The sequence below is a fragment of the Xenopus tropicalis genome, chromosome 6 (assembly GCF_000004195.4).
Source record: "Xenopus tropicalis strain Nigerian chromosome 6, UCB_Xtro_10.0, whole genome shotgun sequence".
Classification (NCBI taxonomy): Eukaryota; Metazoa; Chordata; class Amphibia; order Anura; family Pipidae; genus Xenopus; species Xenopus tropicalis.
The window spans coordinates 82,255,290-82,267,948 of NC_030682.2; the positions used below are offsets into that span (position 1 = coordinate 82,255,290).

The 12,659-nt window shown below is 34.0% G+C and overlaps 1 protein-coding gene across 1 annotated transcript in view; it reads right to left on the bottom strand.

The window, feature by feature from the left end:
* cdh10 (cadherin 10, type 2 (T2-cadherin)) overlaps positions 1 to 12,659 on the bottom strand; it is a 177,402-nt gene that overhangs the window by 97,969 nt on the left and 66,774 nt on the right. The window contains exon 2 of the mRNA XM_002935584.5: positions 5,879 to 6,225. Within this exon, the coding sequence (XP_002935630.3) occupies positions 5,879 to 6,106 (228 nt within the window). The 5' untranslated portion in view covers positions 6,107 to 6,225. The remainder of the gene's footprint in view (positions 1 to 5,878; positions 6,226 to 12,659) is intronic.

A 12,659-nucleotide genomic window follows, 5' to 3' on the forward strand; every position in this document is an offset into this window, starting at 1 on the left:
AAATAATTTACTTTACTATTAAAAATTTCATTCTTGAACCAACAAATGTATTTTAGTTGTAGCATTGGTGTGTTGTACATTTTACTACTGAGCTTTCAGAGGGAGCCAGTGCTACACATTAGAACTGTTTTTGGATAACCTATTGTTTCTCCTACTCCCATGTAACTGAAAAGAATTTACTTTTGGGTGTGATTCTGATATTCACCACTTTTAGCGATATGGGTGTCAGGTAGCTGCTATCTTGCTACCTTCCCATTGTTCAGCTGCTGGGGGGAAAGGGTGATACCACTCCAACTTCCAGTGCTGCAGTAAAGTGTGACTGAAGTTTATCAGAGCACAAGTCACATGGCTGTGGCACCCTGGGAAAAAAAAATCATTGCTATCCCATGTGAAATTTCAAAATCAAATAGTAAAAAAACTGCTTGCACTTTTGAAAAATTAATTTCGATGCAGGATTCTGCATGTTTTCCCATGACAGTATTGTTTTAAAACGTCTGTGGCCTAATTTGCAAATTCAGATTTAGTTTGGTATTCATTCAAATCTTTCACAAAGGATTTGGGGTTCGGGCGAATACCAAAATAGTGGATTCAGTGCATTCCTAAAAAATGACTGACATTCATGGAAATGAGTTCAGTTATGGTTTAAAAAAAACCCGCAAAATTCAAAACATTACTAAATAACCCCCCCAAGTATTTAAAAGTCACTCATCTTGCCATTTGTACAGTTAGTAAAGTGTTAATATTTGTTTCACTTTAATTGCTCATATTAGAGACAAGTTCTCTAATTCTCTCCTTTAGAGAATTAGACTACAGTTTAATACAGTTTAGAGGTGCATTTTTATGTATTATTAAGTATATATGGTTACTTCCATTTCTTAGCAATTTTTTAGCAGGTTTTTTTTTGTTTTGTTTTACTAAATATTCACAGAAAATTAAAATCAATATTAACTATTGTCATACATCTAGGCCTTATATCCACATTTTAATATAAGCATATTTTTCCTAATATTAAGTAAGAATCTTATGGTTACCATTGTGCCAAATAAAGTTTGTTATCTTATGAGATCCTACTGATCAAGCCACTACAACAAGGAAATTTATTTTTGAGACTTTTGTTCTTCATTTTTCTGGTTTGTATTGTCTGAAAATATAACCCTACTTATGAACAACATCTGGGTATTTTCGTTGCACCAGGCAGCAACAAAATTATTTTAAGTAAAATGGTCTTTATAATGCATTCTTTTTCTCTACAAAGAAATATCTCATTGCTTTCTTTCTTTCTCTCTCTCTATCTCTTTTTCTCTCTGTCTCGATTTCTCTCTTTTTTTCAGACTATACTCTAAAAAATGTGTGGGTTATGTTTGCAGTCATATTAAAAATTCCTTTCCTTTACACATATGTATGAACATAAGAAAAATACTGACAGAATTACTTAATGGAGTTTTCTCATGAGTTCCTTACAACGGAAAATCAAAAGATTTCAATAATATTGTCAAAACATCAATGCTGTCAGCCTACTTTTCAGTTTCTGCACTCTAGGAGCTAGGTCATGACTTCAAAGGTTTTGAATCAGACACGTATTATCTCAGTGAAAATGCCAAAGGATCAATTATCGGTCTGTCATACAGTGTAAAATGATGCAAAGAGCATTGTGGTTTTCTTAGTAGAGGCTTATCCAAACAGTAAATCTTAAATCCTACTAAACATAAAACTGAAAAACATACAGCACATACTTATAAAATTCTATTTAAATACATTTTAAGGCATGCTACTGTATTTCAGAACAGCTAAAATCTTGTGAAGATGGTGTTTTGCAATGGTGGGAAATGATATACATTCACACTTGTTCCAACATCACCAAAGCTGGGTGTACTAGCTCATATTAGAACCTACCTGCAGCAATAAAGAATTCATTTATAGTAAAACATTTCAATGCGGATACTTATTATATGGGGTCTCACATACTATCTGAGAACACAAAGCTATGGCTTTTCGGTGGCTGCTTGCTAGCATTTTGATTTTTGGGGTATGTGGGATATATGAGATTGTATGAGAGTATGAGAGTTTTTTTAGGGAACAGCACCATGCCCTCCTTATGTAGCTCTGCAGAACTTCCTAACTGGAGCCTCTTAACTTGATCAGTTTTGTAGAAAGACTAAAATGTATTGTAACCATTTAAGTCTTTACTTTACCATTTACACAAATTAGCATTTATAACATGCACTCCATTTCATTTTAATCTTTTTCAGAGTAAATTAGGGCCTCTGCTTGCTGTATTGTTATAAAAATGCTTGCTTAGATGCACAAAATGATTATTTTTCAATCCAGATCTTTTCAGAACATCAAATCATTATTTTACTGTACAAGAAAGCACTGTAGGTAAGCATGCTTTTCCCTTTTAAAACACAGATCAGTACTGCTGCTTTGTGATTTAACCCAATGCAATGTAAGCAGCTGAAACAAAATCAAGTCATATAAATTGATTTTTTTTTTTAAAGACTCACATTGTGTATTTTTAATTCAGAAAATATGTCAGTTAAATGGATGACATGGTTTTGTGACTGAAATAGCGTGTAGCATGTGCATTAGACCGTAACATTACTGTTTCACATTCCATTTGGGAAATGATGCCGAGTCAGTAGGTTTGCAGGTGCAAAGCACGTTCATATCAAAGTTTTCCTCAGACTGGTACAGTATATTGCAACAGCAGACGTCTGAGAGATTAGCCAAACTTTTCCAGGTCTGTTCATTTCAAAATGAAATCAATACAGTTCAGGGTTTGAGGTATGCAAAGCCTCAGAGGTTTCACCCTTACTTGAATAAAAGATTCATACACAAATGTACTTTGTTGGTTAAATCCATCAAAAGGGGCTTTTATTCAAAAGAACCTGAGTGAGTGGCAGGATATAGAGATGAAATTTAGAAAACGACCAAAGTAAAAAAACACATCTCCTCATCTATTTGTATGTCTATCAAACATTTTATATCACAGTGCTTTTTAGGGCTCTGGTACACGGGGAGATTAGTCGCCCGCGGCAAAACTCCCTGCTCGCGGGCGACTAATCTCCCCGAGTTGCCTTCCCCCTGCCATCCCACCGGCGAACATGTAAGTCGCCGGCGGGATGGCAGACGCGGCGGGGCGATTTTGGGAAATCGCCGAAAAAGCCTCGCGAGTCTTTTTCGGCGATTTGCGCGAAATCGCGCCGCCGCGTCTGCCATCCCGCCGGCGACTTACATGTTCGCCGGTGGGATGGCAGGGGGAAGGCAACTCGGGGAGATTAGTCGCCCGCGAGCAGGGAGTTTTGCCGCGGGCGACTAATCTCCCCGTGTACCAGAGCCCTTAAGTGAATTGTAATCAGCGCTTAATCTTGTTTTTCAATAGGGGTGTCTCTCATATAAATGGCAAAGACCAAGACAGAAAAAGATGTAATCTCTCTCTGCAAACTTAAGAAACAAAGGCTTCCAAACAAATTTGTAGAATTCTGAATATAGGCAAAAAAAGCCTGAAGTCTGGTACCAAGTTTCGAGAATTACAGTGTGCCTATAATGGTACACAACCTTTGTTTGCCAAGAATTTACAGATTGTATAACAACACTGCTTGCCCATCAACTATGAACAATGCAGTTATAACAACACCAGATTTTCCCCCATTATCCAGATAAATCTCTGTCCCTTCAAATGATTTTACTGCAGTATTACAACAGAGAGCAATAACTTCTCTGAAGATTTGGATCATAGCATTGCAAAAATAGCGAGAATTAGGAGCATTATGATAATAAATTATAAAGTAGGAAAAGTTGATCAACTAGGCATATTGCAGTTTCTCATGATTACTGTACATTATAGGTTGTTTTTTTATTTTATATTTAACAAATGTAGTTATTTATGACTTATATGATTTAGGGTTTGTTTTTAAACCTATTACTCTATATTTTACCTAAAAGAAATTATTAAATGCCTCCACTCCTTTTAAACAAATGTTTACAATAACAAGTGCAAATTATAGGCAAAAAATGTATAAATGCATAAATTATTTTAGAGCATGTGCTTCAAAAGATGTGCTTAAAGATTTGATACCTTTAATAAGGTAGTCGGACAAAGAAAGGGAAGATCATTTGTATCACACAATCTAAATAGAGGGAAATGGGAAAAGTAGATATAAGTAGAAAATGCATCAAAGATTACAAAATTCTGACAAACACATCCAAACAGACATAAATAGACAAAAATACAAACAGAAATTTGAAAATTTAGCACAGATGTACTTTTCATGTTGGAAACATGTGCTGCTGGCCAGCATTCCCCTGGCACCTGAAACTCCAGCCTATGTGCCCAGGGGGACTTTGACCTCATTGGAACTTCCAGAGAAGGCCAATCAAAGAAAGAGGAAGATACTAGGGGCACTAGGGCAGACTAACAAGCCCTACTGTATTCAGTAAAGCAACCTTGTTGCAGGCAGACATGACCCTTCAATGAATTTATTTTATAATCTACAGCCTGCCTACAGGTAAAATGACCTTAAATGGGACATGTTATATTTTTGGTCCACTATATTGAACATATGAGTCTGAAAAGCTCTAGGTAACTGCATAAGTGGTATGAAATGTCAACCAAAAAAAAAAGGAATCATTCCTGAGTCGAAAATTACAGGAATATGGTTTAAAAAGAATCAGTTTTCAATTCATTCTAAAATAACAATTTCACTGTAAAATTGTTATGTGAGTGGACAGGAAGTATCATGTCATCTCTGGTTGATTTGAAAATATCTTCATGAAAAGAGAAAAAAAGTGTGTTTTCTTAAATTCAGTGCTTTATGTGTTGATTAATGAAAATCCAAACAGCTTTTCTATAATGTTATATCTACATTAACTATACAGATACACAGGGCAAAAGGCATATTTATTTAGCTATTAATATAATGCAACACTCTCAGGGGCCTATTTATAATGCTGTGCAAAATGAAATTTGCTGAAAAAATTTGCGTAAAAAGCTGTGTAAAATAAATGGAGAAGTTTGCCATCCGAACACCAGATTTTACACCGTTATTTTACGTAAGTTACAGCGGAAGAAAAAACGTATGCTGATTTTGGCTAAATTTTACATGCCTAAGCCTGGCAATGTGTGGCGGATTTTGTCACCGTTTTTTTACACTGCATAAAAAAATCTGCCCCCAAAGCTTAACTAAGAGCATTATTGTTGCATTCCTTTTTATCTATAGATGCAGGCATCATATGTTTAATGTTCAGTTTATTTTATTCATTCTGGGTAGATCCCTTGTGTGTCAAATCTGACAGCTAAGCTACAGAAAACATTTCCTAGAGAATTAATAAAGCACATAAATAATCCTCTAATTTCTTGTTGTGTTTATACTTAAGTGCTCATAAAGGAAAATGTAATTTTGTCTTCTATTGAATATCCTTTATCAGCATTTTAATTAAGTAAATGTTATACTAAATGGGTTCTTAGTTTGATGTATATCACAAACATTCTGAATTAAATAACTGCTTAATTGTATTTTCCAGTGATGATTTATCTAAGATACTGTGGCAAGGCATTTATTGGCTTCCTACCACAAAGCCCATAATGTCTTAAAGGAAATTAAATCTTTGGTAGGAAAATTAAAAAAGAAACATTTAGAAGAAATATTATTGAATATATATTGATACTACTGATACACACACACACTTATATACACATTATATATATATATATATATATATATATATATATATATATATATATAAATTGCAGATCACCATAGCTTTTTTCATGATTACAACATAAATTATTGGAAGTACATCATAAGTACATTTTTTAGTAAAACACATATTAAACCTCTGAATCAGAAATCAAATTAACTCAAACAGGAGTCCATACCTTGCCAACATACTGATAATCCAGTCCTGTGTACTCTTCTAACAAAAAAAACTGATTCCACATCCATCCCCGTTTTTGCCGATTTAATAGTTTTCCATTATTAACAGAAAAGTGATGCAATTTTTCTATAGACTGTGCATCAGCTGTCCTCTCAAAGTATATTTCACTATGAGAATGATTTGGTTTAGAAATCCACACTAAAAATGCAAGAAAAAGATGGGAAGTCATTCTCCAGATTATTTCCAAATGAATCCAGTTAAAAATGTAGAGTCTGATCTTCAAATTGGACCAGTTAGTTTAAGCCATTAAGTTCTTCATTTTTATTTCAGTCGTGGTTTTCCTCAAACCTAAAAAAAAAAATATATATATATATATATACAATTATAACAGTGCATTAAGACAAACACTCTAAAGAAAAACATGTATAAAGTGAGAACCTTAATCATTTAAGAACCTTTTCAAAATATTTTATGTGAAAATATGTCTTATTTTAGGTTATTGTTAAATGCTGAACAATTGTCTGGTGCATTATTCTATAGGCTATCAAATATATATTAAATGAGTGGGTTGCTTTATCAATGAAAACTGAATGTCTCCAAAGCCTTAGGCACAGGTGTTACTTCAGTCTGGCATTTTTCGGCCACATTTTGTGTGTCTCAGTGCAGCTTTTTGTTTGCATTTGTGCAAGCTCATGTGACGATGACATTCACCATTAAAGCTGTGCCAAGCTAAAGTTGCACAATCTTAGCTCACGTTTCTCTGCTTTCTGAACATGAATGCAAACTTTGCTAACTTCAGCAAGAAGTAAAAATCTCTATAAACTCAGCAGTCCCTGGCTATTTAAGTGGTGAGTATAATCCATGAACAAGACAGCACAGTTACTATTAAACCTTGTATGAATTGTTAAGGAGCTTGTAGCCCTTCTGACAGTAACACAATGACTGCTTAGTCAACGCTAAAGGTAGCCATACACGTTAAGGTCTGCAATATCAGGTTAACTCGGCCAAACGATCAAGTTGGACAGAAACATATTAAAAAACAATTGGAAGCAATATACATTTTCTACATGGGAAACCAAAAAGCAAAATGATGTAAAATGTAAAAAATATGTAGGTATAATGACCATCTAAGAATAAATATTTAAAGGAAAAAGAAAGGTAAAAACTAAGTAAGCTTTATCAGAAAGGTCTATAAGCACTCACAGAAATGCTGCACTGACTTCTCTGAAAAAAAGATTTGTTATGTCTGTAATTCCTGTGCCAGAGACACACAGTTCTCTGCTCTCTCCTGCTCCCTCCTCCCCCTAAGGTGGTGCCCTTAGGAATAGGAATGTGGATCTGAGCCAATCAGTAGGAAGCTTCCTCATAGTCTTACTAACTGAGCATGTACACTTGGTCTGGGTGTCTGTGCAGGAGTGAGGCATTATGGGAACTTTCTTTACACAGCTCAGCGTTTTTTCTTCCTGTTTGGCTTCTGATCTTCTGAACAGGTGAAATATGGGGAGACTCAAGGGAACTATTGAGACAACTGAAGGTATGCCTGCAGCTTGAGATTAACTCTTTACTAGCCTTTCCTTCTCCTTTAAGAAATATCTGAAATTTTCCAGTCAGCAACATGCACATACCCCTCTGTGGGAGAACTAAGGGAAAAATTAACACTTGATTATATATTTCTATTTTTCTGTATTTTTTTTCTAGTGGGAAAGGTCCTATAGTTATTTAAAGGGCCAGCAACATCAAAAGTAAAAGTATTTTGATTTGGTTATTTTTATAATAAAAATGTTGCAGAAGTATGTTTTTGATTGCAGCTCTCATCTGCCATGTTCAATCATTTTTAATCTTGTGTTGAAATAAAACCACTCTATTTTGTTCAGTGGAGCTTGCAGACAGAATTGTCTAAGTAACTTTTTTATTAGTTCATTTGGTGAATTTTATATATTTGACATTTGTTAAAAAGTATTGCTGCAGCTTCACAAAATCACAGTCAGTCTCCAATGTGTTTTTATAATATTTTGCTAATTAACTTTTTTTTTTATTCTCTTTGTACTTACAAATGTTTCCTATAACTGTGCATTGTATCCTCTGCTCTGTGTCATAATTGGTGAATAATTACTTGACATCAAGCATCTTCATCTTTGTATTTTATGAAGCTGCTCTTCTCACTTTTTACATATATTGTACATGATATTTAGACTATTTTTAAAACTTTGCACATGAAAAGTAGTCTCAGATCTAGTAGGCTAGATGTCTAGGGGGTTATGACAATCATTTTCATTTCTCTGTCTATTTTCCATTGCTGTCATAAAAATCCTTCAAAATTGAATCACAACAATGCAAGTAATCTTTGAAAATGAAGGAACATCTGGTAGATCTTGCCTTTCACAAGTATATACTATAAATTGTTACCTAGCAACACTATACAAAGACCTTTTGTCAGTATTTGCCAGGGCTGAATGCAGGTGCATTTCATCTCAGTTCTCATATGAAGAAATCTCAAGTAAATATACACTTTCAGAATCAAATAAGTCCCTGTATATCAGCATAATATAATGTTATAAATATCATTTTAAAAATATCATTAATTAAAATAAAAATTGAAACATTAAATCCAACCTTGTTTTAGTGCTGTAAAGTGAGCATTTCATTGGTTTTCATAAAAGCATCATAATGATGATGTTTGATGAACTGTTTGCTGAGGAACTGTGATGTTTGGGAGGAGTGTGCCCCAAACAAACCTGTGTTTTTTTTGCCCAAAGAAGTGGTGTCCCTGTCTCTGTGCTCCAGATTCTCTGCTTACCCTACCTATCATAGCTAATTCCCCCAAAATTTATGTGTACAGGTAGTCAGCATGTCACAATAATCATACTTTTTATAAATATAAACATATATATCTATTAGGACTCCATATGGATCTCATATGAACTTAAGTTATTGCATTATTTGATGTATTAAGCATTTAGAAGTTTTAACATTCTGTAACCTTTGATATCAGTAAAAAATTATTAAACTTACAAAACTAACTGCTCTTATTAACACAGTTATGGGAACTGTTATCCAGAAAGCTCAGAATTACAGAAAGGTAATCACATAATACAAATTTTTAAAACATATTTCCTTTTTTTGTAAAAGTACCTTGCACCTGATTTCAACTGAGATATAATATAATATTTATCATTTTAGAAGCAAAACTGTCCTGTTGGGTTTATTTTATATTCAAATGATTTTTAATGGAGAAGGAAAGGCTAAGTCACTTGGGGGTGCCAAAATGTTAGGCACCCCCAAGTGACTTTAATCGCTAACCTTTTACCTCGGGCTGTTGCCCCTGTTAGGAGAAAACTGCACCAGCCCAGGGTACCTGTAGCGAGCGCTTCCTTTTTTCTTCTTCTGTCTTTGTCAAAATCCCTGGGCTGGCGCATGTGCAGTAGAGTGAAAAGATGACTTTTTTGTTAAAGTTCAGCTTTTCACTCTACTGCGCATGCGCAAGTGTGCGAAGAAGGAAGAGGAAATGCTTGCAGGTACCCCAGGCCGGTGCAGTTTTCTCCTAACAGGGGCACAAGCCCGGGGTAAAAGGTAAGCGATTAAAGTCACTTGGGGGTGCCTACTCTTAGTAAATGTCAAAATAGTGAAATCATTTTAAGAATTTTAAAACATAAATTAAAAAATAATGTAATTTTCATAGATTTAGGATAGTATAAGTATAAAATAACCTTTGCATCATTTGTTATGCAAAATTGCAAGTCTAAGGATAAAAACAATTTGTCAGTCATAATATGTGTTTTTGTCATTCATAATATGCAATTGTAATTTTTTAGTTTTTACATCTTAAAATGACAACACAGGTTTTTTTTAGTGATAAGAGAATTTTTTCACCAGACATAGATTCGCTGCAGAATTCCCCATTTCAGCAATTTTTTTCACAAAACTGCTGTGAAAATTTGCTGCAACAAAAAAAATTGGTGCGTGAAGAAAAAGTCGTGGTCATGCCGAATAAGGCGTGGCTGTGTCAAAAAAGATGCAGCTGTGTCAAAAAGTCACATGAGTCAAAAAAGTTTTTCAGTGGTGGTTTGTAGTGATGAGCAAATCTGTCCCTTTTCACTTCACCGAAAAACTTGAGAATCTTTGCAAAACGGTGAAAATGTTGTGTGTCAAAATCGAAAATTTTCCAAACAAATGTTTTTGAAGTGCAACAATTTTTTGACGCACACAAATATTTTAGCAAATCTATGCCTGGTGAACAATTTTGCCCTTCACTTGTCATTCCGTGAATTTGTCTGCAGTTTTACAAATTTTTCGGTGAAGCAAAATGGGCCAGATTAGCTTATCACTAGTTTTTATTTTCCATATAATCATCCTGCTTCCATAATTGGAAAACCATAGAAAATTGTTCTTCCTCTTAAAAAACCTGCTAACTGTAAATTTTACAATCTTTTAACATGCTTTACTGTAATTATATTGACTTAGTGGGTGAATAAACCAATCGTAAATTGGCTTCTCTTTGACAAATTAATTTGGCATTTATCTCTACGATTCCTTTTGAATGTTGAATAAGGTTTCCACTTTGCTTTTCACTTGTACGTTTATCTGTATTAGCACTGTTAAAAGGCAAATGCAGACTGTGTACTGCATATGCACAGGAAGTCAAGATAAAACTAAAAGACAAAAGACAACAATTGCTGTATAGAGGCAATACATTTCATAACTTCTTTTTTACAGACAGAGAAATATGAAATGTATAATGTAATAACCATTTTTACTGCAAAAATAAAGGAGCTACACAACTCATGCAGTGGAAACAATTTATAACATGAATGTGTTTATTAAATAGTTAGAGAACATTTATTTTATCAGTTTGAGCTACCAATATAATTAGTCACACAATTACCCACTCCCCAAGCCAGTGTTGAGTCATATTCAGTACAGAAATATTTCACATCAGGTCCCTGGAGACTGATAGTAGGGTCTGTGAGAGCTACTTAAAGTTCATGTGAAAGATCTTCATAATAGTACGGCACAACTTATCAAACTGACCTATTTTTACTCTACATCCAAGAACTCTTGGCACACAATGCTATAAAAATAACACCATAGAAAACTAATTGTTGTCTCACTAGTAAAAAAATGTTTCTATTAATTTGCAGCTGAAAAATGATTGGAAAACTAGGTCATAATGTGACTGTTTCCTTCCTTTTATTTCCCTTATGTGTAGGTTAAGATTTTCTTTTATATTAAATAATGTGTGTTATTTTGTATTCGGAAAAGATTTTAATACACCATAAAATTCAATCAATAGTATTATATGAATTTCCTAAGTTAAGACATCGCCCAGTTAATACAATGATAGGTAGTAACTAATTTAAATTGGATCTCTCATTACAATTCTGTTAAAATACTGCTGCTGCTGAGAACTGCTGTAACAGATTATTGTTAATTAAATCACCTACTTAGCCCATTAAGCCATAATTTAAATGTGACATAGGCAAACTGCATGCAGATTAATGCAAGAATGAGTCCTTTAAAAGTTTTACTGTTTGTCTTGGTGTTCCTATTAAAAACTTTACAAATAATAAATGGGAAAACTTCATAACAGAATAATTCTTAAATAGATTAAAATTACTTTTGTCATTATTTCAAATAAGAGTTTGTAACGCACCTCATTTAAGAACAGCACTGTGAATTTAGTTAATATCATGTAAAAACTAATTAATAAATTCTGTCCTTTTTTATTTGTAACTGTATTTGCTATTTAAATGAGAAACACATTCTATCTTTGTATTCTATTTTTTTTATATTTTTAATAAAAATGTTTACTTTTTACTGTATATTATGTTAACATTTTAGGGAGCGAAAATATTTCCTTTATGTTGGTTAAAAAAGTTGGTTAAAAGTTATTTAAATGTGATTTTGCAGAAATCAGTTTTCTGGACAGAAATGGCTTTTCTAGTTTTTAAAGTTCGCCTTCTCATTGAAGTCTATGGGGTTTGCAAAGTTCGCAAAAGTTCGCACTTTTTGGCGGAAGTTCGCGAACTTTTTTTGCGAGGTTCGCTACATCTCTATCCAGTCTTTTTTGCCACACTTCTATCACCATATATTTGATACTACTTAAATCCAGCCACTTTGATCCAGACATAAAGAGATTGTCAGCCCCCACAGGCTATTATTGGTGCATGTATTGTGCAGCAAGAGAAAGTTCTTAAGAAGTTCTGTTATAAGCAGCCAAAATAAAATATGTAGCTTGGCCAAGCAGACTGAAGCTAGGTTTCCTATATGTGGACCTTAACTAATGTCCACACATCTACCATATGTCTATTGCCCAACTTTTGGTTACCTTACCCAGACCCTACAGTATATTACATGATTATTTCCTATCTGAGAATGTTATCTATGTTTGTACTGTCAAACAGCAGGGGTACTCCTTGGTATGCAGTGTCACTTTCCTTTATCACATGTAACTCACTTCTGGCCTGCAGTGTTATCCAAACTAGCCATGTCTCAATATTTGTCAAGTCTTTATTTCTTTCAGTTCACACTAAATCCACTCTGTTTCTTTGCACATTTCAAGGTCTCCTTGCCTCGTCATCAGCGGAGTTGATTTTATTGTACACACACTCCTATATAGAGATTGTAGCATCCCTGAGTATGATTGTGTCCAGTGTTTGCTTTGTAGGTTACATCAACTCATGCAATTAAGTTGTATCTAATGTATCACTTTTTAATGGAGGTACTTATTTACATGATCTGTAAATCTGGAGAAAATGCTGCACTGGTAATATAGCCGTGTTGCC